This window comes from Mustela nivalis, assembly GCF_964662115.1.
Source record: "Mustela nivalis genome assembly, chromosome: 10".
Lineage (NCBI taxonomy): Eukaryota > Metazoa > Chordata > Mammalia > Carnivora > Mustelidae > Mustela > Mustela nivalis.
In genome coordinates this window covers 31,689,074-31,716,892 of record NC_139029.1, presented here as the reverse complement: position 1 = coordinate 31,716,892, position 27,819 = coordinate 31,689,074, and the positions used below count along the sequence as shown (strand labels likewise).

The following is a 27,819-nucleotide window of genomic DNA, read 5'->3' as shown; positions in this document are numbered from 1 at the left end:
GGGATCATGACCCGAGCTGAAGGCAGCTGCTTAACCAACTGAACACCCAGGCACGCCCCTACCTTTTTTTTTTTTTTTTAAGATTTTACTTAGCTCAGTTTGTTCTTTACATTTAAGAGTCTCTCTCATGGTTTGCCTCTTTTTTTTCCCCGTGTTCAACCTCAACCCAAACTCAAACACTTCAGGTACAAAAAGACCAAAAAAAAGTCTTCTCTGGAAAATGTCTCACCAAACTTTATGTGAGAAAAGGACTCTTCTTTTTCTAATACTCTGACTTGTGGGAGAACAGCTGGAGATAAAGGAGAAGGAAAGGACATTGGCCAATACTCTGAAAGTGACTTGCTGGGTACCTGTGACCCAGAGAGGATCCAAAGAGACTGACAGGATTCATTACCATCCTAACTAAAAGTAATAGTGATAGCATTTATATTCACACAGGGTCTCTTTTCTTTTTTTAATTTTATTTGAGAGAGGAGAGGTGAGAGAAAGAGTGCGTGTGCAAGACTCAGTGAGTGCACACATGAGATGGGAGAGAGGCAGAGGGAGAAGCAGACTCCCTGCTTGATCCCAGGACCCCAGGATCATGACCTGAGCCGAAGGCAGACACTTAACTACTTAACCAACTGAGCCCCCCAGGCGCCCCACACAGGGTCTCTACTCAACAAGTTCATGATTCACCCACAACACCTTAATTCGCATGCCACCTCCCATCAAGGCGGAGAGTAAGGGCAACAAGGAGGTGACAGCTGTGAAAGCTGTTTATGAGTGTCCACTCTCAGTCAGTCCCGAAGGTGGGTTCAGTGCTTGGAGGCAGAGCTGCTGACTGGCTTAGCAACTTGTTCACTGTGTTGATTTTGGCATCGTGTTTCTCAATGTCCTCATACGGAGTCCAGGACAAGTCATGCTGTAGCTTGTAGGCACCAAGGAAGTCATGTGGACAACCCGTCCCCCATTCCTAGAGAAGGCAAAGGAGTCAGTTCTCATCAGGGTAGGAGGTAAAGAAATTAGGTTCGTTTCCTCATTTTATGTCACAAATTTCTTTTTTGGTTTTTCCATTCAGACCAGTCAGAATCATCCTCATTGCATCACACATGAGATCCCTGTCTTAACAGAGATAATGACTGTAAAATAATTTAAGTGTATTTTTCATGTATATTTTTTCTAAGAGTCATGCCTGGGCTCACAACACCTCTAATTTTCTAGAAAACATTTATTAACCCTATGCCTACATTTTTCTCAAAGACCAGAGTAGATTTTTGTGCAAAAATCAACTTTTTAAAAAAACCCTTGAATAGGGGCATCTGGGTGGCTCAGTGGGTTAAGCCTCTGCTTTCGGCTCAGGTCATGATCCCAGGGTCCTGGGATCGAGCCCCGCATCAGGCTCTCTGCTCAGCAGGGAGCCTGCTTCCCCTCTCTCTCTGCCTGCCTCTCTGCCTACTTGTGATTTTTCTGTCAAATAAATAAATAAAATCTTAAAAAAAAAAAAACCTTGAATAATTCACTTTATTTCTGCTTATTAGTAAATTAATGGTCATTACTGGTTGGCCTGGATATATTTTGTTTCAAAAGTATATGCCATCCAGTTATAAACATGGTAGAAAAACACGAGACTTTTATATAACTTTCAATATCACAACTGAAAAGTTTTGAGATTATTTTATAAATATGTAGACCCATATGCACATGATTCTTTTGGATAATTCTCAATATATCCCCATCATCAGTTAGCAAGATGAAGCTTTTTTTTTTCCCCCAAACATAAATATCACCAGTTAGCAAGATGAAGCTGTTATTTTTTTACAAACAGAAACACTGCTTGGTATTTTCCAAAGTTGAGAGTATATACATTGTCAAGTAAAAATGTACTTTATTTCATTGAAATTTAAAAGAATGTTATTATTAGTTGTTTCAAAATGCTCACTGTAAAAAAAAAAATACACAAAACACAAAAAACAAGAAGGGGGGTAATTTTTTTTCACAGACAGTAAGTAAAGAAACATCCTCTGCCCTTAATTTGATGTATCATGTTCATTTGAAAAAAATAATAGCTGGATTCTTCAGTAAAAAATTCAATAGTATTCAAACCCAACTTATTTTATTAGTTATCTTAAATATTCTTACTATCTAAAAAAAATCTTTGAAATATAACTTTTTTTTTTTTTTAAAGATTTTATTTATTTACTTGAGAGAGAGACAGTGAGAGAGAGCATGAACGAGGAGAAGGTCAGAGAGAGAAGCAGACTCCCCATGGAGCTGGGAGCCCGATGCGGGACTCGATCCCGGGACTCCAGGATCATGACCTGAGCCAAAGGCGGTCGTCCAACCAACTGAGCCACCCAGGCGTCCCAAAATCTTTGAAATATAAATGTCACTGGGTACTTGTTGACAAGTTTCTCATAATGACATATTAATATTGTGATAAACAAAAGCTAACAACAGCCATTTCTACCAGTAAAAAAATAAATGTTCTTACCTTTGGAGAAATAATAGAAAAATACTGCTGACCACTGTCCCGTTTATAAAGGTAGTAAATGTTGCCAGGTTTTTTTACTATATTGCAAGCTACATGATGTAAGTCAGCGTCTCTGTGAGCGTCTTCCAGTATCTAAGAACCGCAGAGATGTAAAAAGTTAAGTATTAGGTGTAACAGGCACTCACACTTGATTATCCCAGTCAAAATCTGGAAATTCCTCAATGCTTAGGAATTGCTCCCCATAGCAATTAGTCACTACTAGGATTCAGATGGTTCTGAAGACACAAAAGTTAAGACTGCTACTAAACTGTAAAAATGCCTTTAAAAGAATTATATTTTAAAATGTCGAACACGACAGGCTGTGAATAGCTTTTCAATTTCTTTCCTGTTTTTCTGTGGTAAGTACATTTCTTTTATACCTGAGAACCTATCTTCCCCCTCAAAATGCTTCGCCTCACTGAAACTGTCTCCCAGTGAGAAAGCTTATCTTGTACATAACCTCTTGAGCCTGTTCTAGTTCACTCAACACTTCTCTATTTCTAGAAGGTACTGAAGACTTAAATAAGTTAAATGATTATAAGTGAGATCAGTCAATATTGTGAATTAAATGAAGAAAATGAATGCCTGCCTAAAAGCCGTTACTTACCTTCCTGGCTTGTTCTTGTAAATGTTGGATTTGTTCAGCTATGACCGTCAGTTTGTTGGTGGCATTTGCTCGGATGAATTCATCAGCCTAAAGGTGAGACAAAAGCAAAGGGTAGGTGGGAAAAGTATAAGACTTCTACAATGTTCTTATTTAGAGCCCAGAGTGAGGAGTCACCTCAACATCTTTGCTTATGCCTAATATTCTTCCTGTCCTCCCCATAACTCCACGAGTGCCCACTCCTTGCCTTCGTCAGCACTGCTTATGAGAAGTCTCCCCTGACATGGCCCCACACCACAGAAAGGTCCTCCTTCTCTTCTATGTCCCATAGCTTTCTCCCTTCTTCACTCTATATTCTAGACACCACTGCACTTCAGTCCTCCTCCATGTCCTACTCCCATGTGCTACCACATACACTGAATACATGTAACATGTTCTCCTCCTTACTCTTTGCCTGATTAAACCCACTCATTCCTCAGGCCTCCCTCTATTTTCTCATGCTTAAATGTTTCTGAAAGCAGGGACAGGTCTTACAATAAAAATCCAAAGATACTTGTGATAGGGCTCTTATCACCTCTTATGTAGTAATTTATATACAGAAACTACCTATTAATCTGACCATTACCTCGGCTAAATTATTTACATCAAACCTATCTATATTTTAACTTATTAAACTATTAAATTAAATTAAACTATTAAATTTTAACTTATTTGTATTCCTAATTGTTACTTCAAATGTATTTTTATTTATTTTTTTTTTCAAATGTATTTTTAAAGATAGCACTAGTATGTAGACCTGAAACAAAGTTATAATGTACACAGGCGACTGCCTGTCATGTGCTAGGAAACGCAACTGAAGGCAACTGAAATTGCTTAAAATAAATAATTTTCAAAGCCAGAGAGACAGGTGTGACCAATTTATGTACTGGGAAGGGTCATCACTCAGGCATCAGATATCTGTCAGAATTCCAGTTTACTTTCAAAAAAGCTGATTAATGTCCAGTGGTATACAATTAAGTTAAGTTAAGGAGAAGAAATTAGGAGGTTGAACTAGAATGAAAAACTATCAAGAGAATTTGCTGGTTAGTTAAGGACGCTCAAGGTAAAAGTCAGGTATAAGGCAGTACCTGACTTATCATGCGAAAACACAAGCAAACCTGTTAATAAACAGGGTCAATCATTTATCTGTTCCACAAATACAGATTGAGCAACCACTGTGTGTCAGACCCCATGCCAGGCCCTGAGCGCACGGGCAAATCAGAGAAAGAGGGCCCACCTCTGACAAGATTACAGCCGAAAACACTAGCCTTTAGAATATGAATCAAGTAACATGTAATTTTTTATTTTCTAGCAGTTGTGTTAAAAGTAAAAATAAGTAAAATTAATTCTAATAATATACTTAACCCAATATATCAAACCACTTTATCATTCCAACATTTAATCAGTATAAAACAATTTTAATGAGATATTTTATTATTCATACTAAGTATGATTTTTATACCCCCATACTATCAACTAGGATGCCAAATTTTGATCAGAAATCCTCAATCTGTATAAAATTATAGTTAAAAGAGTCAATTCACATACTCAGCTTGTTCCAAATATACTTAAGAGTGTCCAATAACAGAATCAATTATCAGATTTTAAAATGCAAATTAGTTAAAATTACATAAAATTTAAAATTCAGTTTCTCAACTGCACTAACCACACATTCCAAGTACTCACCATATGTGGGTAAAAGCTACATAATGAACACCACAGCTCTGGTGAGTAATACAGACACCAACAAGAAAGACAATTAGAGCTAATATTATATGGACTCAGAATAATGATGCACTATTATGAAGGAAATAACTCTTAATTATGTGGTAGAAGGAGATCAAAGGTAATGAGTGAAGTAACTGGTGTAGTAACAGGGAGTGAAGAGGATTGTAGGGATTGGAATATGTGTAGCCTAGAGGCAAATTCAATTTAATAATACTTCATTTGGATGGGGTGGGTAGAGCCATTCTACAGACAAGGCCTCACCAAGGATGTGACATGTGACTTAGGTCTGAACAAAAGGAAAAGGCCAACCAGGCAAAAACTGAAGATGTGTCTGAAGAATAGTTAGTGAGGGGGTTGTCAAAAGGGGGGGGGGGGGCAAGGGAGGCGCCTGGGTGGCTCAGTGGGTTAAAGCCTCTGCCTTTGGCTCAGGTCATGACCTCAAGGTCCTGGGATTGAGCCCGGCAGGGCTCTCTGCTCAGCGGGAAGTCTGCTTCCTCCTCTCTCTCTCTGCCTGCCTCTCTGCCTGCTTGTAATCTCTCTCTGTCAAATAAATAAAATCTTTAAAGGCGGGGGGGGGGGGGGGGGGGGGGCGGCGGGGGGGGGGGACCAGATCACACAAGGCCTTAAGGCCCATGGTGAAAGTGCTGCATTTTGTTCCAAGGAGAATGAGGCACCTATGGTCAAGCTGAGAAAGTAGATGATTTCTAGAGCTAAGAGTTCTAGGTTAGGAGTGGAGGGGCCTCATTATTCGTCTTCTTCTTCTTAAGGGGGTTAGCAGCAAATCTCTTCCTTGTAAACAAAAGAGCCTAATTCAAACAGAAATGAAGAGAAAAGTACTCATAATTACTAAACACGAACTCTGGTCCCAATCATTGTGAGGCTCTTTAGAAAAATTATCTCATTTAGTTTTTTTTAACATCTTATGAAGTTGGAGATTATTTCAGTCTCATTTTAGGAACTGATACTCAGGTGAAGCAACCTGTCCAAGATCAACCATGGCAGTTGAAGATCTGAACACAAATCAATCGATTCCAAATTTCATGCCTTAATACTGGCCCGTGTGTTTTCTGAACACACATTAATACCAAAATGGCGTTATCAGCTGTCAGCCCTGCTAGAAAGTACATTTCAAGACACAGTCAGTAAATATGCTTGATTCAACCTGTTTGTCTCTAGTGTTTTTAATTCAGAGGCTCAATATCGATAACATTGGAAAAAAACAAGCAGCAGACTAATGCAGCCTCTGTATAATCTGTAGATTATATGCTGTAGGGCAAAAACAGTGTTCCATCTCTGCTTCGGGCTACTCTAATAAACACGATGGTCACTCGGTAACTTATGAAAATGTTTGCCTAAGCTTTGGGCCTGGTTGCCTCCCTCCCAATAAGTGATCTAATTAAAGAGACACATGAAATTCTCCTAATCCATTAAAGTTATACTTTGCTCCCTAACTTGCTTGAATCAAAGGCACCTTCCTAAGCATTTGAATATGTCTTAATTAAAAACAAAACAAAACACCCAGAGGGGAGGCGGGGTGACTTGGTTTCAGCTGATGTTGTGATCTCGGGGTCATGAGATCGAGCTCTGCACCGGGCTCCAGACTCAGCATGGATGGAGTTTGATTAAGAGTTTTTCCCTCCTTCTCCCTCTGCCCTTCCCACTTGTGTAGGTGTGCTCTCTCGAGAGCTCTGCCTCTCTAAAATCAATCAATCAATCTTAAAAGAAAAAAAAAAAAAAACCACCCTGAAATACAGAGATGTATATGTGATGAAATTTGAGCACATTAGTAATTAAATATTTTTAAGCAAAATAAAGACCTCTGAATATAACCAAGGCCAATGCAAGAGTGCATACAAGGATGAAGGGATATCAGAAGCATTAAAGCAGCAGGCCTATGTATCTACATTCTAAAGAGGGTTCTACAACTAAAAGTTGTAGAAATTACATGGAATTTGCTTTTTCACAGCTTTGGCTCCAGAAGCTCTCCTAGTTGAAACCCTGCATTTTACAGATATAGAAACTGAAGTCAAGGGGTGCATGGGTGGGTTAGCATGAGATGCTTGATTTTGGCTCACGTAATGATCTCAGGGTCCCGGGACCCACAATGCGCTCAGCGGGGAGTCTGCTTGAAGATTCTCTCCCTCTCTGCTAAATAAATCTTTAAAAAGAAGGTGAAGCCAGAGAAAAGTAATTTGCTTCAAGTCACATGCAAGTTAATACCAAAAGGTGGGGGAGCACCTGGTGGCTCAGCTGGTTAGGAGAAAGATTTCTGATGTCAGCTCAGGTCTTGATCTCAACTGGGTGAGTTCAAACTGCATGGGACTCCACACTGGGTGTGGAGCCTACTTAACAAATGAAATAAACAAACAAAAAAAACCCTCTAAAGTGGGATTAACACTCATGTGTCCAAACTTCCAATGCTTTTTCTGTTATTTCACATTTCCTCTCTCTTTTTTTTTTTTTTTACTTTTGGCAATGCATATCTAAGCACTGGGCTTGGGAATGTTGTCCAGTGAATGACAGCACAGGACAAAACTTAAGAGTCCTTGTCCTTCCAGAAGATGTTACGTTCTAAAAGCATTCAGGTCACAGATAAAGATTATACGGGAGGCAGTTTAAAGTAAGTGGACTATACATCCCTGCAGAATCTGCGTTAGAGTGATCCCGAAACTTCCACGGAAACTTCTCTTCACCCATAAAATGGGAAGAAGAACCTAGGTACTTCTTACCTTCCAGGGCTGTCCTAGGGCCCAAATGAAATACTGAATATTGGAAGTGCGTGCAAAACTTCCCGCCAAAGAATACGGGCACTCATGCGGCAGCTGAAGGAGACTTTGGTCTCAGAAGTTCAGAGTTCGAGTCAAGGGCAATCGGTGTTCCCGTGTTGTACAATGCAGACAAAACAAATGTTACCCCACGCCAGGTGGCTGTTGAGGTCCCAGTCCTAAGACGCAGGGCCAAACGTGAACCAAGACGGTAATTTACTTCCCCAGCCGCACTTCCTCACCTTCTGCACCTGCTCTGCGAGCGCCACGAGGTCTAAGGGGTCCCCGACCCGGTGGGTGTGGTAGGGGCTCACCAGGGCCAGGCCGCCGGGGGTCGCGGTGCGCTCCACCAGGGTTCCTGCGACACATACCCAGGAACACAGCCCGTGAGCGCCCGCCCTCGGCCTCCCGCGCAACCCGGGAGACTAGCTGCTCCGTGAGGGCTTCTTTCCCCGGCCGGACTCCCGTCCTGCCTACCTCCCCGACCTGTCGCCGGCTGAACTCTTTGGTTTTCGGGGACCTCCTCCGCCTGCCCCAGCCTCTTGGCGTCCTCCATGACAACACCTGAAGCTCCCTACCACCCTCCCGTCAGGAGGCGGAAGAGCATGCGCATAAAGGCCCGTGGGCGGAGCTTCCGTGTTCACCGGCCATTGGACATCACGGCCGAGGAGCACCACCAGAGCCTGGGGGCGGGGCCCCGGCCAAGGCCCAGAGCTCCGCTGAGGGACGGGGTCCAGGCTTGTGGTAGGCCGAAAAGGCGGTGCAAGCTTCCTGGGCATGCGCTGCCTGGCAAGGGCGGGACGGGGCTCCACTCAGGGGCGGGACGGGGCTCCACTCAGGGGCGGGACGGGGCTCCACTCAGGGGCGGGACTCCTCGGGGGTGGGACTCCGGCCTCCGTGGCGGGTGGCTGGCTGTCCCGTTAGGTCTTAGGAGGCAATGGCTGCACGCGCTTTGAGGCTGCTGACCACACTGCTGGTCGTCGCCGCCGCTTCCTCCCGGGCCGAGGTCGAGTCCGAGGCGGGATGGGACGTGGCGGCGCCTGACCTGCTCTTCGCGGAGGGGACCGCGGCCTACGCGCGCGGGGACTGGGCGGGAGTGGTACTGAGCATGGAGCGGGCGCTGCGCTCGCGGGCCGCCCTGCGCGCCCTCCGCCTGCGCTGCCGCACCCGCTGTGCCGCCGACCTCCCGTGGGACCTGGATCCCGGCTTGTCCCCGAGCCCGGCGCAGTCTTCGGGAGCCAACGCCCTGCAGGACCTGCGGTTCTTTGGGGGCCTGCTGCGCCGCGCCGCCTGCCTGCGCCGCTGCCTCGGGCCGCCGGCCTCCCACTCGCTCAGCGAGGAGCTGGAGCTGGAGTTCCGCAAGCGGAGCCCCTACAACTACCTGCAGGTCGCCTACTTCAAGGTGCAGACCTGCGGGGGCCTGGGCGGCGGGGATCCTTCTGGGCGCGGTTGCAGATGACCCGGGCGAACTTGGGGGGCCGGGGAAGTGCCCGCGGAGAGGGAAGGTAGCCTCCTGGCCGGAGACCTCTCCTCGGACCCGGGGAAAACAGGGACCCTGCTGGGAAACCTGCTTCGCCCGGTTCGCATAGGCAGATGATAACCCCAAAGGTCCAGCTTGGGGTTAAGGCATGGACCTAGCAAAACTTGTCCTTGTGTTCCCGGGAGGCCTCCTAGAGGTAACTAAAGCGGCAGCTTGGGTCTCTCATCCAGATTTCATTGTAAGTGCCCGAGTGAGAAGCAAGGACCTTTCTACAATATCTTCCTTCCGGTTGACTGTTCAGTGATGCTTTTCCTGCTGCCCGAGTCCAGCAGCTCTTTCAGGACGTGAGGTTGCCACGTCGCCAGTAGGGGCTGTCTAGCCACTCCCTGTAGCGGGACCCTCCAGCTATTGCCAGGTTTTCAAAGAAAATGAGTATTTTTAGGAATTCCAGAGTGGCTTAAGTCCAAGTGCCTGCATAGATTTGGAGTGCCCCTGGCATGCATGGTGATGATGATGACGGTGATGGTGATGATAACCAGCACATACTAACAGGCACTGTTTTTAGTACTTTGTGTTTATTGATTTATTTGCCCAGATCCTGTCAATGTCCTGTAAGGTAAGTGCTATTATTAGCCCCATTTTACTGGGGGAGGGGGTAGGAAGAAGGAGCTATGTTGCATATTGTTACATCCATAGTTTAACAGACCTTCAGTTCCATCTAAAGAGAGACTTAAGGAACCGTGGGGACCACACACTTCCGCCTCTGCACAAGCATTTTGCTTACACAGTTTGCTTACATTCCTCCTTGTTACTGGGAAAAGTACTGTATTTGAGACCAAAACACGTGGGTCACATCTTTGGTCTTGTCACTTAACAGCACGCTCTCAGATTCTTTGACTAACGTTTCCTGAATACCTGCTACTTTCCAATTCTGGTACAGGTCATTGAAACACTTGACTTTATATTGTTTTGTCTTATATCACTTCCCTAGTAAGAATCACTACAGAAAAGGCTATTAAAAGTGTGTGTGCATAGGCTGTGGGAGCGCAAAGGAGGGAGAATCTAGCTTCGTCTCAGAGAAACAAGGGAGACTGAAAGAAGAGGTGACAATTGAAGTCGATCCCAAATATCACTAGAGGAGAGGAAGGATGGCCATTCCAGGTAAAGTGAGGCCAGACTGCTAAGAGAGTTCTGCAGGCTTCAGGAGCCTGCGTCAGACTCAGCTTTTAGAATGCGAGTTCTGGAATGTGCAATAAGCCTTGGGAGAAGGAGAAAGTGGTGGCAGGGCTAGCCATTAAGAGATGAGCTGGTTGTCCGTTTGAGAGAAGGAAATTTGGTGCCTCGGTGCTTAGGGACTAAAGAAGGACTGGGGTGCAAAGAGAAGGTGAGAGAGACCAGGGAAATGCATGAGCAATGCACAAAGATAAGGGCAGGAGAATAAATCCATGAAAGGGACAGACTTGTGAGGATTTCTAATTGTACAGTTAACAAAACAGGGACAGAGATGGGGATTATTGATGTGGGGTCACCTACCTATTCTAGGGTCAAAGCCAGGGCTGACTCCTTGTTTAGCATGCATTTACTAGTACTGATGGAAAAAGGAAAAGGAAAAAATTCTTAGCGTATTAGTAATAACAGCTAAGATTCTTTGTGCACTTGTAGGCGCCCAGGACCAGGTGTTAGAAGCTGCATGTCTAATGCATCGTTTTAACATTACCAACAAGCTTGTGAGACAGTGAGTGCTTTAGCTCCAGATGGCAGATTAGGGACTCAGTTTAGAGAGTAAGCTTTAAGTATCTAAAGCCCCAGCAAGTGACTAATTAAACCTAGCTTTGTCACAGGTCTGTCTGACACTTAAGCCCGTGTTAATCATTAGATCATCAGTGATTTATTTTGGCTTCTACCTAAAGAACCCGTGTAACACTGATAGGCTGGAGTCCATTGCTGAGGTCATTGTGGTGTGTGGGATGCTTTTTTCTCCTCAGATTTCATAACCACTTGTGGGTTTTTTTCCTTTTTAATTAACATATAATGTATTATTTGTTCCAGGGGTACAGGGTTCCAGGTCTGTCAGTCATCAGTCTTACACAATTCATAGCACTCACCGTAGCACATACCCTCCCCAGTGGTCATCACCCAGCCACCCCATCTCTCCCAGCCCCCTCTCCTCCAGCAGCCCTCTGTATGTTTCCTGAGATTAAGAGTCTCTTATTATTTGTCTCCCTCTCTGGTTTCATCTTGTTTCATTTTTCCCTCCCTTCCCCTGGGATCCTCTGTCTTATTTCTCCAATTCCTCATATTGGCGAGATCATATGATAATTGTCTTTCTCTGATTGACTTATTTTGCTTAGCATAATACCCTCTGGTTCCATCCACGCCATTGCAAATATAACCACTTGTTTTAACCTCATAAGCCCTGAGCTTTGAGTCAGAAGATGCCATATCCTGATTTTGTATAAAACCTTAGGATTTTTCCATCACCCATCCATCTTTTCCTTGAATGTGTCAAAAACACTTGATCATGTTTTATGCAAAAAAAAAAAAAAAAAAAAGTATCTTCTAGGGAAATCCTTAGGCACAGCCTAACCATTAACTGCTCTTTCCTCCCTATTTCTAAATTCTTAAAGCCTTCAAGACTTTTTTCAGTGGCTCAGTTGCCACTTCTGAATCTTGAGAATATATTATTTGGGCAGTCAGTCTTCCATAGCATTCCCCCCAAGAATATGACCTTTGTTTAAAAATAGAATGTTTACACTGTTGAAAGTTTACCTCCTATGATTTGGGGAATTGCTAAGCTTGATTTGGGAAATGGCTGAAATTCTGCTCAGGGCCCTGTGCTCCTGATTTCTGGTATGGAGTTCCTTCAATAGGTGTGTTTTCTGGGGCTGGCAAGGTCTGGAGCAAACTAGGGAGTGGAAGGCTCAGGAAGGCTAGGATTTCCTGTTTACTGTGGACTGCGCATTTGGACACAAACCTTCAGGGTTTGGAGGTGAGGCTTATGGTCTTGTGTCTTATTCTTAGATCAACAAGTTGGAGAAAGCCGTAGCAGCAGCACACACCTTCTTCGTGGGCAATCCTGAACACATGGAGATGAGGCAGAACCTAGACTATTACCAAACCATGTCTGGAGTGAAGGAAGCCGACTTCAAGGATCTTGAGTCCAAACCCCATATGGTGAAAAAAACTTTGTTCCCCCATTCTCTTTTTATTCAATGGATATTTCCTAGGCTTGTTTTCTTTTTCTTTAAGATTTTATTTATTTGACACACAGAGAGAGATCACAAGTAGGCAGAGAGGCAGGCAGAGAGAGATGGGGAAGCAGGCTCCCGGCTGAGCAGGGAGCCCAACACGGGACTCGATTCTAGGACCCTGAGATCATGATCTGAGCCGAAGGCAGAGGCCCAACCCACTGAGCCACCCAGGTGCCCTAGGCTTGTTTTCTGATTATAGAAGTAGTAGACATTCATTGTACAACACTATAGAAAAATGCAGATAAGTATAAAACAGAAAGTGATTATAATACTGCTGCCTTAAGAAAACCAGTAATTCATATCTTGGCCTTTTTAAAAAGATTTTATTTATTTATTTGTCAGAGAGAGAGGCGGGGGTGGGGAAGAAGGGTAGACAGAGGGAGAAGCAGGCTCCCTGCTGAGCAAAGAGCCCAATACAGAACTCAATCCTAGGACCCTGGGATCATGACCTGAGCTGAAGGTAGATACTTAACCAACTGAGCCACCCAGGTATCCCTATTTTGGCCTATTTTAAAAACTCTTCTAGATCTTAATTTTGGTGTTACATTGACACTAACATGGTGTCATATTGTGTATGTATTTTTCATCATCCTCTGAACTAACACTATATCATGAGTCTTCTCTCATATCTTCAGATTTTCTTTGAAAATACAATTTTTAAAAGATTTTATTGATTTCACAGAGAGAGACAGTGAGAGAGGGAACACAAGCAGAGGGAGTGGGAGAGGGAGAAGCAGGCTTCCCGCAGAGCAGGGAGCCCAATGTGGGGCTGGATCCCAGGACGCTGGGATCATGACCTGAGCTGAAGCGGATGCTTAACAACTGAGCCACCCAGGTGCCCCGAATATACAATTTTTAATGGCTGCATGATAGTCCCTTTTATGCATAATTATATTAATGTACTGTTAAGGTTTTTGCTTTCACTACTATAAGTGGTGCAGCATTCCTCAGTGTTCTTACTCTGTTTAGCAGAAGTCTGTGTTCCAAGAGAGATTTTTGTCTGTGATGATAATGGCATTTTATAAGGAGCTTTTGTTCTCATAAGTTTTAATAGTTTAGAAGTAGAGATATCAGAAACAAATAATATCTAAATGACTTTTCTTTAAGATTTTTATTTATTTATTTGACAGAGAGCACAAAGCAGAGGAAGCAGCAGGCAAAGGAAGAGGGAGAGGCAGACTCCCTGATGAGCAGGGATCCCTACGCGGGTCTCGATCCCAGGACTCTGGGGCCATGACCTGAGCTGAAGGCAGCCGCTTAATCAGCTGAGCCACCCAAGTGTCCCTCAAAATGACTTTTAAAAGTAAATTGTATAGGGACACCTGGGTGGTTTAGTCCATTAAGCGCCAGACTCTTGATCTCAACTCTGGTCTTGATCTCAGAGTCCTGAGTTCAAGCCCCTGTTGGGCTCCATGCTGGCTGTGGAGACTATTTAAAAAAAAGAAAAAAAAGTCGGGGTGCGTGGGTGGCTCAGTGGGTTGAAGCCTCTGCCCTCGGCTCGGGTCATGATCTCAGGGTCCTGGGATCAAGCCCCGCGTCAGGCTCTCTGCTCAGCAGGGGAGCCTGCTTCTCTCTCTCTCTCTCTGCCTGCCTCTCTTCCTACTTGAGGTCTCTATCTGTCAAATAAATAAAATCTTTTTTAAAAAAGTGGATTGTGTACATCTAGTACATCACACAATCACACACAGCATTTTTAAGTGATTCTGTGACAAACGGAATTGGTTATGTTCACAAGGATGGAGGCTGTGTCCTACAGATAGCAAAACCCATCCTGTAATCAGTGGCAGTCCTAATTCCCCCTTATGCTGGAAGGATTGCTCCCATCAGCACGGACCTCATTCTAGCATCTAAGAGGTTTTTTTTTTTTTTTTTTAAGATTTTTATTACTTATTTGACAGGCAGATCACAAGTAGTCAGAGAGGCAGGCAGAGAGAGAAAGGAGGAAGGAAGCAGGCTCCCCGCTGAGCAGAGAGCCCGCTGTGGGGCTCGATCCCAGGACGCTGGGATCATGACCCGATCCAAAGGCAGAGGCCCAACCCACTGAGCCACCCAGGAGCCCCTCTACGAGTTCTTTTTAATTAAACTTTTATTTTGAACACTCTTATCCCTACAGAAGTGCAAGAAAATGACAATGGACTCCCGTGTATCTTTTATCTAGATTGAGTTCAATGCTTTTGAGTTTCCAGAGAAACCTGTGGAGACCACTTACAGAAGGCCTTCACTACGCAGTGGCCGCCCTTTTCCATCCCTAACCCTCACCGGAGACAGAGAGACAGGCCATGAGGACGCAGATGCAGGCTGTCGGGGTGTGGGGAAGCGAGGGCCCAGGTTGTATGCGGGCGGGCAGTTGAGTCCACCTTCCTCCCAGTAGCACGAGTTCCGGCTGGGAGTGCGGCTCTACTCGGAGGAGCAGCCGCATGAAGCGGTGGCCCATCTGGAGGCAGCGCTGCGAGAGTACTTGGTGGCCGACGCGGAGTGCCGGGCCCTGTGCGAGGGGCCCTACGACTATGACGGCTACAACTACCTGGAGTACAACGCAGACCTCTTCCAGGCCATAGCAGGTGCATGTCTGCGAGCCAGCCCCGCGTGCCTGCCCCGCTCCCTGCCCCTGCACCCCTACACCCCCCCACACCTGTCCACACCTGCCCTCCACTGCTAGCCTGGGCTCCCGGGGCCACATGCAGACAGTACCACCTCAAACCTAAATTTAGTACATCTGGGAATTCGACTGAAAATTCCTTGCACTTGAATTTGCTCCCCTCCCCCAGAATTTGTATGCTGAAGATCGACCTGATGGTTATTCCCTGTCTTTGCTTCCTTTCAGATCATTACATCCAGGTCCTTAGCTGTAAGCAGAACTGCGTCACGGAGCTGGCTTCCCACCCAAGCCGAGAGAAGCCCTTTGAAGACTTCCTTCCATCACATTATAATTATCTGCAATTCGCCTACTATAACAGTAAGGCCTACTTTCTTCCTTCTCTGCCGCTTCCCAGCAGGAGGCCAAAAGTAAGGGAGGCAGGGCTGATGGGTGCTGTGCATATCAGCGTGTTTGGCTTCTCACTGTGACCTGGAACTCCGGGAGGCATGGTGCCAGGTAACCCCTGCCTGCTTTGTCATAAGCCACTGGCCCCAGCAGCCGATGCCAGCCACCCAGAGAGCTGGGAGATGGAGACCTAAGACCTCTCTCCCGTCCCTTCTAGAACACTGATAATCTGACTCTTCATCTGAGTTCAGTTAGACCAAAGGCAAGGGTGTACTACTGTTGAAACCAGCTCCTGGGACGTTTTCCAGCCCTTCATCCCAGGATAGCGCTGATGCTCTGGGTGGGGGTGCTGCCAGAACCCAAACCAGCAACAAGTCAGCAGGAGCTTACCGAGTTCTGACTGTGCGCTAAGCATCACTGCATATTCAAGAGTGTGAGGTGTTTATTGTTGAGTTGAGACAACGCATGCGAGTGAGCTTTGCTCGCTCGGTGGAAGAGGCCACTTGCTGTTGCAGTGTCCCCATCTCCTGAAAGTCTGTGGGGAAAACAAGGTAGGGAGATGGGGCCCTTCCTGAAATGGGTCTACTAGGAGGCCAGTGTTTAATTGTAAATTGTGAAATTGTAAAGATATGGGCGTCCAGTAGTAGGCAGGCCAGAGGACCCTGCGTTCCTTACATCAGTTCTGCCTTCTGTGTTCATGTAATTCCTATCCTTCTCACTCTTCTAGAACTTCTCCCTCAGATCAGGCAGCTATGGTAGGTAGCAGGACCACAGTGACACCCGTGTCATCCCTGTCTTGGGCTGTGCTGAGACTCGAGACAGTGCTTCCTGGCTCCCAGGATTGGACGCTCTCTTCTCAGCCATGTCTTTTTGGCTTTGCAGTTGGGAATTATACGCAGGCTATTGAATGTGCCAAGACCTATCTCCTCTTCTTCCCCAATGACGAGGTGATGAACCAGAATCTGGCCTACTATACAGCCATGCTTGGAGAAGAAGCAGCCAGATCCATTGGCCCCCGTGAGGTGAGAGACTAGTGCTAGGGCAGCTGCCAGCTGAGCCCAGACCAGACAGAGGGAGGTGGGGGGATGGGTTGGCAGTGCTCAGGCAGGGGGCGGGGCCAGGCAGAAGTGCACTGACACACTTGTCGCTTAGGAACCGGGGAGCAGCCTTCCTCCCACCACTGGGGTCCAGAAGTCTGCTGTCTTAAGTCGTCAAGGAGAAACAGAACTGCGGTGCCGGCAGTCCTTTCCCCCCTTGTGCAGCACCTCTGCTTTGAGATTTGATACCATTTGGCCAAGAGCTATCATTTTTTACTTCCAGCTAAATTCTTTTTTCACTCACCTGTTTCCTTGCGCCTGTTTCCTCCCTGTCCCTCCTCTGAGCTCTCCTTCCCTCAGCGTCACTCCCAGTTCAGTTCTCAAGCAGACCCAGTGACGAAGTGCAATGCACTGACGTGTTAACAGTGGTTATTTCTAGGTGGTGGAATATGGGTAATTTTTGTATTTTGCTCATTTATGTTTTCTAAATTCCCTTCAGTGGAATTACAAATCTTTTAAAAAAGATTTTAGTTACTTTTTTGACAGAGAGAGAGATCACAACTAGGCATAGAGGCAGGCGGAGTGGGGGGTGAAGCAGGCTCCCTGCTGAGCAGAGAGCCTGATGCGGGGCTCAATCCCAGGATCCTGAGACCATGACCTGAGGCGAAAGCAGAGGCTTAACCCACTGAGCCACCCAGGCACCCTTACAAATTATTTTTTGTAATTAAAAACATTAAAAGTTCTGTTTTTCAACTTACTGAAATGTGATGCTACGAACCACGATATTTGTATGTACATCTTATGCAGACACTAGACCCTCTCCTTCTTGAACCTAGAACAGTGAGTTGGATTTGAAGTCACGGGTGTGGGCTCAAACCATGGCACCTATGCATACGAGGTTGTGTGATCTTCCACATGTGGTTGCTGGGGATCTCAGCCACCCTGTACTATGCCTCTGAGTCTCAGTTTCTCCCTCTGTAGAATGGGAATATGGTTCTTACTCTTTCTTCAACACAAGATGAGCATCAGGGTTAAATGACATGCTGAGTAGAAATGCACTTTGTAAGCCAGCAGGCATGGTCCAAGTGTGTCCTGAGAGTTGTATGGACAGGCAGCAGTCCGGACGTCTTGCTGATGGTACAGAAGTAGCCAGCGACAGGTTTCCTTGCCTCTGACCTCAACCACCTCCTGGAATGGGGGGTGGCCTATCGTGGCCACAGTGATCCCTGGCATCAGAACAGGAGACTGTGAATGAGAGGAAAGTGAGCCTCAGTCACCCGGGTCCGTCAGCCGCTCTCACACCCTACCCACCTTCTGTGTAAAAATGTAGCTTTAGACACGGTTTTCATTTTGACGGAGAAAAAATATGGTAACTGGAGATAATTAGAGGCAGCCCATTTGTTTATGCGACAAGTATTTGGGACAAATATGGGTGCAGAGGCAGACACACTCCCACACTGCTGGTGGGACTGTGAGATGGACCGTTCTTTTTTTTTTTTTTTTTTTAATTTATTTGATAGGGATCACAAGTAGGCAGAGAGGCAGGCAGAGATGGCGGGGGGTGGGGGAAGCAGGCTCCCTGCTGAGCAGAGAGCCTAATGCAGAACTCAATCCCAGGACCCTGAGATCATGACCTGAGCCAAAGGCAGAGGCTTAACCCACTGAGCCACCCAGGCACCATAACCGCCCGTTCTGCCTCTGGCTAGCCGCCGCGGTAAGCGGTGTCGCAAAAGGATGGGAAGGCAGGTGTCCTGGGACACGTGTCAGAATCTTTATCCTGACAGCAACCAACCAAAGCAAGCTAAATGCCACCCGTTTGGAAACCAGCGAAATGAATCGCAGTAGATCCATTCTGTGGTGTACAAGACAATCGCGTGAGTCGATTACTACGCACCCGTGTGAGATGGTCTCTGTGTTACTACCCTAGGTAAAGAAAAAAAAGATCTAGAACTATAATTCTATTCTGTCCTACTCATGTTTTTTAAAAATACATATGTACCTTTTGCGTCGTCAACTCTACTACCCTAGGTAAAGAAAAAAAAGATCTAGAACTATAATTCTATTCTGTCCTACTCATGTTTTTTAAAAATACATATGTACCTTTTGCGTCGTCAACTCTGTGGACAGATTGCTAAGAAACTGTGCCTCATCTTACCCCTGAGGCTGGGGCCTACAAGTCAGGGTGGGGAGGGAGACCAAACTGTTTCTATTTATGTCTGTCGATACTTTGTGGATCTCTTTTAGCTATACGGGCATGACCTTCGTGTCTTTTTGAGTGCCATCTAAAGCGCACCTCAGGGACTAGTGATACAGAAGGGGGTGTGATCCAGACCTTGGAGAGTACTGTAGTGAATCCAAGAGTGGCCATGGAGGCCAGCTGGAGTGGAGGAAGGAAGAAATCGACTGACTGGCAAGCCATGGGAGGCTTTGCAAGGGGAAGTGCTGTTGGCGTTTGGTTTTAAAAGCCTTCAGGTGGTGAATGAGGCAATGGAGGGCCTCTCAGATGGAGGACAGCATGTGCAGATGGCCTGGGAAATTGCCCCGTATACCTGCAAGCTGATATGAGGAGTTACAGGAGATGAGACCCGCGAGGGTCAGATTTGGAAGGGTCTTGAGTGCCCTGCAAGGACTTTGGTCTCTGTCCCATAAGGGAGGCAGTGGTGGGCACTCAAAGCAGTGGCTGAGCCAGCTGTGTAAGGCTCAGAATGGGAAGGCGCTAGACGCGGGGAGACCGATGCAGGGCTGCTGTGGCGGTGCCGAGGTTAGCTGCTGGCGGAGGTGGGGACACTGGCTGGAGGGGGGAACTGACTAGGTGGGGTAGGAGATGGCCCTGGCAGAATGGTGGGGGGTTCACACCTCCCTCCTCATGTCTAATGACACACGAGTCTCCTGCTTGGGAGACACAGACATGGTGTTGCCCACCCGGCTCGGGACCGCACAGGGGGCACAGGATGCTTTCATCACAGATCTGCGCTGCCTGTACTCCAGCCCGGGGGGCTAAGCTCTCCTCTGTTCACCGAGAGAAGGAGGTAGCGGATGGGGGAGTAGTCCGCTTCCCGGTGTGCTTGTTTTCTGAGTTTGCTATTGAGGATAGCCACCTTTCACATGTGTGGGGCATCTCGTCTGCAAACTTCCTCCATAGCTTCTATTTTATTTCATTGATTCTCATCACAACCTGCCCCGAAGGGAAAGACCCAGGTTCCATCTTCCCAGCTCTGGAACCCGGAGTCTCCACTAGAAATGATCCAGCCCTCTCCTCGCCTGTGAGGACATTACCTTGTAGTTGTCCTCTTTGGCCACTAGATGGGGACAGTCCGCCTTTGAGAAGGCACTTCTCCATGTCTCTCTGGCTTGCTGAGTTAAGAGCCTCCCTCGCTACCCCTCACTTTATGGTCATAGTAGTGAATTGGGGCAGAGAGGGAAAATAAACCCCTTTTAACTGGAACCGTCCTTCGCGAAAGAAAGTAACTAGTGTTTGTTGAGCCCTGTCCCGGTCTACAGGTTGTGTGGTTTAACCCCCATTATCTTGTTTTCTCCCCCTGGGAGCCGTGGTAGGGGACGCTATTCTCCCATTTTAGAGATGAGAACATCCAGACTCCAGGAGTTGGGCTAGCTTGCACGGTGGCCTGTGGCTGAGAGTAGCAACCCGGATCCCTCCCCGGGTCCCGCATTGTCTCGGGGCTGGCGCAGTTCCCAGCTCGTAGCTCCTACTCCATGAATCAGTGCCGAGCAAGTAAACGTGGGCATGGGATTTGCTTCGCAGCTGCCTCAGGGCTGTGGGAGAGGGTTTAACGAGAGAACGCCCCAAGGTGGTGTCTAGCACTCGGTGAATCACTTACACGCCTTAGGAGAAAATTTTTATCTCCCTGTTGGGTAAATATGCTAGATAATGTAGGACTCATTGAGGTTTTGCTAACATTTTCCTTACTGCCTTCATCTTGTATTTCAACTGATGATGTCTTCTTTTCCTTTTCTTTCCTCTTCCTGCTGCTTGGAGACTAGCAGGGCACCTAGGGAGAGCTGTGGCTCCCAAAAGGTACTTAGTCTCCCAGCCCTGGGTCAGCCCTACCTGTGAGCACATGTGGGAAGGGCCAGAGGGCCCAGGCCTTTGGCTCCAGATGCCGCAGCCCAGCTCCGGGAGGGGCCCATCCAGTCTGTTCAGGGTCTCAGGGGAGGCAGGGGGCCTAATGAAAAAACACCCGGGCTTTGCTTCTTTCCTGTAGCATCAACTATGCACCTTGCCCCCCAGTGTCTCCATCTGTAAGACAAGGAGCACAGTGGCAACGTCAGAGGTGGCTGAGAAGGATCAGTGAATAACACATGGGTCACCCAACCCCTAGGTCTCCTGCCTCCACCTTGAACCCCTACGGAAGTCAAGAAAGAACGCTCCTTCTTTGAGGACTATTTCCACGTCTCCTGAGAGCCTCAGCTCTCCTGTCTAGGAGATTCACGGGGGACACGATGGGGGGTTAGGTCACCCTCAGACGTGTTGCTTGTGCCAGGCCAGAGCTACCCTTAGCGCAGAGGTGAGGCTGCTGTCCCACACTGGAGAACAGACATAGCGGTGGTGGTGGGAGAGGAAGCTCAGGTCACAGTGGGAGCAATAGCCCAGAATGTGGGGCTCCCCCAACCCAGAGTTAAGAGGGCTGAATTCCAGGGCATCCCTTCCACTTGGTTTTCTCAGAGTGCCCAGGAGTACCGCCAGCGCAGCCTGCTCGAGAAAGAGCTGCTCTTCTACGCGTACGATGTCTTCGGAATTCCCTTCGTGGATCCGGTGAGCCCGGCTGCGGGAGTGGGGGGCCGGGGCAAGCCTTGTAGCTCTGTTTGGGGGCTTGAGCCAGACACGGGATCTGTGAAACCCGTGGACGAGAGGCAGAGGAAGACGGAGGGGAGTTTCGGGCAACCAGAGGTGACTCCGGTTTGGAGACTCACTTTCTGTCCTGCGAGGAGGCGGCTGATAAGGCGGATTCTCCCGGAGGCCCGGGTCTCTGTGCAGAGACCCGGAAGATGAAGCAGGTCACCCTACAGCATTGATTTTCCTCTTGATCTGCTTTTAGGATTCGTGGACCCCAGAAGAGGTGATTCCTAAAAGATTGCAGGAGAAACAAAAGTGAGGACCTTGAAGAGGCTGCGTGGCCGGAGCGGCCTGATGGAGCACCTGAGGCCTCCTGAGCCCAGGCAGATGTGCACCCCTGGAAGCGGGGGAATTGTGGGGGGCGGTCCAGGCTGGGAAGCTGGGGAGGGAGCTGGGGTAGCCCCAGAACGCAGTCCTCAGAGCAGCTGTGCGCGCAGGTCCGAGCGGGAAACGGCCGTCCGCATCTCCCAAGAGATCGGAAACCTGATGAAGGAAATTGAGACCCTGGTGGAGGAGAAAACCAAGGAGTCACTGGATGTGAGCCGGCTGACGCGGGAAGGTGAGAGGACAGAGCTCCAGCCTCTGCAAGGCAGGCGTTCCCGTCCTAGCTGTCCGGCCCCCAGAGCAGGCTTGGCCTCTCCTGGAGCCCTTCCTGTCTCCCCGGGCTTCCATCCGGAGAAGGCACTGAGATTGGCCTCCGGGGAAGATGTAGGACTCCTGGGTCACAGCAACACTAGTTTAGCTCGCTGCAGTTCTAGCACAAACCTCATCCATCTCTCCACATCCACCAGGCATCCTACTCCCAAGCCTCCAAATCGGAGATCTCTGCCCCGGTCTGCCCACTCCAAGCTGCACTGAGACTGCTTTTCCTCACCTCTCTCCCCAAGCCTTTCCTCTTCCCGTTGCTGCAGGACCTGCCCCTGCCCCCCTCCCCACCACTGCACCTGCTGTCTGCCCTCCTGTCCCTCCTTGATCTGTGCTTCCCCTTCCCCTTCCCGGAGGCCCGGCCCCTACCCGCCCTTACTGCTCCTCCAACCACCTGCTTCTACCTTCTGTTCATCTGCCCTGTGATGCTCCTGCTCTTTGGGCCCATCTGTCCCCAGGTCAAGCTCATGCCTGTCCTTCCTCCCTGTACCCTCCCACTGCCTCTGCGCACCAAGCCTTGCTTCATCTCCCAGGCCGGGGGGTCCCCTCCCTCTTTCTCTGGAACGTCCATGGCAGCTCTCTCTATGCTTGCATCCTTGCTGGGAGAGGTGCCGTCTTCAGGTGTGAGACCCTCACCTCTCTCGGGCTGGGCCTGGCGCCCACCATGGCCTCAGGAAGTAGTCAGAGCTGAGCTGAGTCTCCTCCAGCAGGTCCAGCACAGAGGGACACCATGAGAAACAGAAGAGAAGGTTGGCCTTCATTCCACCGTTACTTACATTAACGGTGGTTAATTTAATAAGATGAGCACTTGAAAAGAATTTGTCCTGCATTCCTTGGTTTTCAGGCAGCTTTCACTGTTGTTTCTCTTCTCTGGGGGAGGTGGGCTGGATAGATGGAGGTCCTCGTTTGAAATGAGGGCTGCCGGCGGCTGGCGTGATGGCAGCTAAGATTCTGAGCCTTTCCTGTGTGCCCAGTACTGTGCTGAGCTTTTAACTTGCGTCGTCGTTGCTCTTTACGTCAAACAAGCACCCATCTCAGGAGGTGGCTGCTGTCTTACAGATGAGAGGAAAGCTCAGGGAGGTTAAGTAACTTGCTGAGGTCACACAGCTAATAGATGGAGGATTCAGGAGTCCTTCCTTTCTGATTCTAGAGCTCAAGGTTTTAAAGAATTTGTTGGTAGGGGTGCCTGGGTGGCTCAGTGGGTTAAGCCGCTGCCTTCGGCTCAGGTCATGATCGCAGGGTCCTGGGATCGAGCCCCACATCGGGCTCTCTGCTCAGCCGGGAGCCTGCTTCCTTCTCTCTCTCTCTCTGCCTGCCTCTCTGCCTGCTTGTGATCTCTCTCTGTCAAATAAATAAATAAAATCTTAAAAAAAAAAAAAAGAATTTGTTGGTGATGTTTCCTCAGCAGTTGGCAGAGGCCCAAGAACCAATAACTGTTCTGGAAGGGAGCTAGGACTAGGGCGTGGCTCTCCCACCTTGTCAGCTCCAGGTGCTGTCCTATGGGCCACACCACCTTTGGAGGTGACCGAACAGGAAGTTTCTCTGGTGACTTGGAAACAACGGGAATTTCTGTTCCCATTCAATGGAGAGTGTCTGGACAGAGCCGTCGCTGGATTCAGCCCAGTCTTGTCATTCGTTGCTTTGCAGGTGGCCCTCTACTCTATGAAGGCATCAGTCTCACCATGAACTCCAAAGTCCTGAATGGCTCTCAGAGGGTGGTGATGGATGGTGTAATCTCCGCAGACGAGTGCCGGGAGCTACAGAGACTGACCAACGTAAGAGAGGCCCCTTCTCCCCAGGGCCCAGCCTCTCCTTCACCTAGTGCCTCTGGGCGCTGAGCTCGCCTGCCCCTCGTGGCACATCGGCAACCACCTCTCTCATCGGCGACCACCTCTGTGGGCCCTCAGCTGCTCCATCTAAGCCCCCCGTGTTTTGGACCTTGCAGGCCGCAGCGACCTCGGGAAATGGCTACCGGGGTCAGACCTCCCCACACACGCCCAGTGAGAAGTTCTATGGTGTCACGGTCTTCAAAGCCCTTAAGGTAGAATCAATTCTCCGCACTCTAGAGTGAGGCTCAGGCTTTGGGGGGCATTCGGGGGTCGGAAAGGTGAAGGTGTCTGCTAGCCGCATTCCAGCAGCCACGGAGGGGGATGAATTAAGTTGAGGGAGGTTGACTTTTGCATCCTGGCTGGTGAAGCAAGTGTGATCAAAGTGAGGCAGGCGAGACAAGACTGATGTCCAGAGTGCTTTCTGCCCACAAAGAGAAGCATGGAGGAGGGGCAGATGGAACACGGGAGGGCTATTGTGCATGGGAGCAGAGGCAGGGGGGTGGGGGGTGATGCCTCAGCGGGTTCTGTTGGCCTGCAGCCAGGGCGTTCAGGGCAGCTGACCACTGGTCTCCTCGGCAGCTGGGACAGGAAGGGAAAGTTCCGCTGCAGAGTGCCCACCTGTACTACAACGTGACCGAGAAGGTGCGGCGCGTCATGGAGTCCTACTTCCGCCTGGACACCCCCCTCTACTTCTCCTACTCCCACCTGGTGTGCCGCACCGCCATCGAAGGTGGGCCTTTTGTCCATCCCTGGCACGGGTGCTGAGGACATGGAAAGGCACAGGATATGGTCCTTTTCATCTTAGCTGAGGAACCAACACAGAATGTGGCAACCCCGTGCGATCAGTGCCGTGGAGAAAGTTCTAGTCGGCCCACGAGGGAGTCAGGAGGACTTCCTGGAGGAGGTGGTGACCATTGTGCAGGATAAGTAGGACTGGTGGAGTGTCCAGGTGATGAGAGGACATTCGAGCCAGAAAGAACAGCACATACAAAGAAGGGCAGGCACTGGGCAGCCTGGTGGTGGGGACTAAGAAAGTGGCCGTTTTGGGGGTATGGGGTTGAAGTTGGGGGCATCAGAAGCTAAGCTGTGGAGAGCTACATTCCGAAGTGTGTTTTCATCCTGTAGGCCGCTGGGTCTCAGCGATGCTCTTGGGTATCCAGGTATCTGGACCAGTCATGGTCAATACCAAACCCGTGAGAGATGGACTTTCACAAGTCAGAGCTGAGTCGAGGTCCTTCCTTGTCAGCTGTCCTGAGGAGGGTGAGGTGTGGCCAGTGCCCCAGGGGTCGCAGGTGGCTCACAGCTGGATCTGTCATGCCTAAGCCTTCATGCCCCCCCCCACCGGCACTGATGGACCACTAGGTGGCAGAAATGAGAGGGCTTGACTGTCCCCAGAAGGTTTGGAGTTCTCTCAAAATCTGGACACATCCAAAGGAATGTGTCAGACACACCCCTGCACCTGCCCCAGCCTCTCCAGGTGGGGGCCGGGCAGTGGGAAGCAGGAAGGGTCCTCAAACACGAAGGACTCGGTGAGACCTCTGTGTTCCCAAGGTTAGTTCTGCCGCTTTGTGGCGAGAGGTTCGGAGGGTGTATCTCAAGCCCGAGGGAGGGAAGCTGGTCAGCAGTGAGCTGGCTGGGCAAGGTCAAAGGCCCGGACCTGGCCAGTGGCAGTGGGCGTAGAGAGGAGGGAGCAGGTGAGGGAGATGGAGGAGGTGGAAGGACGGGCCTGGCCCCTGGCCGCACGTGGGGACAAATAGGAGGGCTCTACCGGGACCTGACGGTGCCGCGGCCCGCTCGGGGGGGCGATGGTTCCATGTCATGAGAGGCTTGCCTGGCGTCACGCAGTACACACTGTGCCCTTCCACAGCCTTCCTCCTGCGTGGCTTCCCCCGCGGAGCCCTGCCGAAGCGAACTGCTTACCTTTGCTCCCGTCCGTTCCCCTTCGTGCCGTCCCCACCTCGTCTCCCGCTGCATAGCGAGTCTCGCCGGGCCCTGCTTCTGGCCACCCTCCTGACCGCTCAGCTTCACCTCCCTGGGGATTCCTGGTTTATAAATTAGAGCCAGAAGGCCGAGGTTGTGGCGCTCAGACCAGAACCCGCCCTCGCTTAGAGCCTCAGGACCCTGCTTGCCCCACCCAGAACCTTCCTGGGAAGCCTGCAGATTCATCCTGACCTATGGGCTGATGGCTTAGCCAGAGACCCCGTAGTTCACTGGCCATTCCCACAGACCCAGGCGCATTTTGGGAAGCACCCCTCCCCCTACCCCCCCCCCCCCCGCCGCCCTGTGCCAATAGGAGAGCTACGGTATCTCCTGAGGTGTTCCCACGCTAACGTGCATTACCTCGGCCCCAGAGGCACAGGCTGAGAGGAAGGACAGTAGCCACCCAGTCCACGTGGACAACTGCATCCTGAATGCCGAGGCCCTCGTGTGCATCAAGGAGCCGCCTGCCTACACCTTCCGGGACTACAGGTGCCAGCCATTTCTCTGAGGCTCCCAGTCCCCTGCGCCTTGCCCTGTCCCCAACACACACACACACACACAGGTGTGGGACCAGCTGTCCCCAGAATCCAGTCCCCATCCCCACGCCCTCCGACTAGAAGGTTGGACAGAAAGGGAGTCATTCCGGTGCAGTGTGAGGAGGACAGTGGATTCTCTGGAGTGAGGGTGGTGTGCTGGGAAGACCCTTCCCGTGGCAGGCCCTGTCCAGCTGCTGGAGGAGAGCGCCTGGAGACGTGGGCACGGGAGCCGTGGACTGTTCGGGAGCGGGGCCGGGGCAGGCCCATGGCAAGACCGTGTCTGTCGTTCCCAGTGCCATTCTTTATCTAAATGGGGACTTCGACGGAGGAGCATTCTACTTCACTGAACTAGATGCCAAGACAGTGACGGTGAGTGTGCCCTCGTGCCTGTCCCTGGGAGACAAACCCTCACAGCGCTGTGGGCAGAGTGGCCAGGCCTCGCCTCCTCAAACCCGGGGGGCTCTGAGCTATGTCACTCACTCCTCTGACTGGCCGCCTTTTCTCTTCAGACCCTAATGATCCCGTGTCCCCTCTGAAGGCAGCTTACAGTCTCCTGTGTCCCTCCTGCTTTGTGTCTCCTTCAGGCAGAGGTGCAGCCCCAGTGCGGGAGGGCCGTGGGATTCTCTTCAGGCACAGAGAACCCGCACGGGGTGAAGGCTGTCACCAGAGGTCAGCGCTGTGCCATTGCCCTGTGGTTCACATTGGACGCGCGGCACAGTGAGCGGGTGAGAGCCCTCAGTGGCACTGGGATCTGCCCCTCGAAGGGCCCCGCTTCTGCTTTCCCCTCCCCCAGTCTCACTGCCAGCGACTTAGACACCAGAGGAACATCGGGCCTGGTGTCCACAGAGACTCCCGCTGGCCCCATATACGTGTCCTCTCTGGCCCTTCTCCTGTACTTGTAAATGGGGCTCTGGGGTGCAGTGCCAAGATGGGGAATGGTGCCAGCACTGGGCCGCCTGGTTGGGCAGCACCTCAGCTGTGAGGACCTGCCGGGAAGCAGAGGAGCTCAGAGGCCATGGAGGAAGAACTTGTTGCTCTCCAGGAAGCAGCGCCTGAACGGCGCTGAGCGCCTGGTCCGGAGGCCTCTCTGAATAGGCAGGGGTTTGTCCTTGCAGGACCGGGTGCAGGCGGATGACCTGGTGAAGATGCTCTTCAGCCCGGAGGAGATGGACCTCTCCCAGGAGCAGCCTCAGGAGGCCCAGGAGGGGCCCCCCAAGCCAGAGACCCCTCTGTCCAGCGGTGAGGTGGGACACAAAGATGAGCTCTGATGGCATCCGGCTCGCTGTGGATGGGTGAGCGGACCCACCTTGAGGAACTGTGTCCTCCACCGGCTGGCCCCCGGGGGCTGCGTGTCTGGCCCCCAGCCAGCGGGACCCTGCTCGTGGCCGTCCACACGGTGCTACCGCTCCCGGAGTGGACATGGCGGGACGGCCCTCTCGCCCCTGGACCCGGCTGAGGGCTCAGGACGCAGGCCAGAGCCGCCCCTAGGGGCCTGGACGGGCAGCCGAGTGACAGCACTACAGTATTTAAGTGTCTGTGTAGACAACCAAAGAATAAATGACTTGTGGTTTTTTA

At 49.8% G+C, this 27,819-nt stretch overlaps 2 protein-coding genes across 3 annotated transcripts; one reads left to right on the top strand and one right to left on the bottom strand.

Moving 5' to 3' along the window:
- Positions 1-444: 444 nt before the first annotated feature.
- LOC309842646 (uncharacterized protein C1orf50) lies at positions 445-8,282 on the bottom strand. Its single transcript, XM_082687157.1, has 5 exons — positions 8,126-8,282; positions 7,891-8,006; positions 3,120-3,206; positions 2,474-2,605; positions 445-955 (listed from the first exon to the last, which is right to left on the bottom strand). Exons 1-5 carry the CDS (start codon positions 8,202-8,204, stop codon positions 776-778), a joined length of 594 nt encoding a protein of 197 aa, XP_082543283.1. The 5' UTR covers positions 8,205-8,282; the 3' UTR covers positions 445-775.
- Positions 8,271-27,819, top strand: P3H1 (prolyl 3-hydroxylase 1). 2 transcript variants are annotated; one of them, XM_082687150.1, is made up of 16 exons: positions 8,271-8,466; positions 8,511-9,050; positions 12,150-12,302; positions 14,751-14,940; positions 15,204-15,335; positions 16,245-16,384; positions 21,084-21,173; positions 21,457-21,509; positions 21,692-21,813; positions 23,547-23,674; positions 23,845-23,940; positions 24,308-24,458; positions 26,080-26,197; positions 26,538-26,613; positions 26,829-26,969; positions 27,360-27,819. In XM_082687150.1, exons 2-16 carry the CDS (start codon positions 8,586-8,588, stop codon positions 27,510-27,512), a joined length of 2,208 nt encoding a protein of 735 aa, XP_082543276.1. In that variant the 5' UTR covers positions 8,271-8,466; positions 8,511-8,585; the 3' UTR covers positions 27,513-27,819. The 2 variants fall into 2 exon arrangements, with proteins under 2 accessions (XP_082543276.1, XP_082543275.1); XM_082687149.1 differs by lacking the exon at positions 8,271-8,466 and having other exon boundaries at positions 8,479-9,050.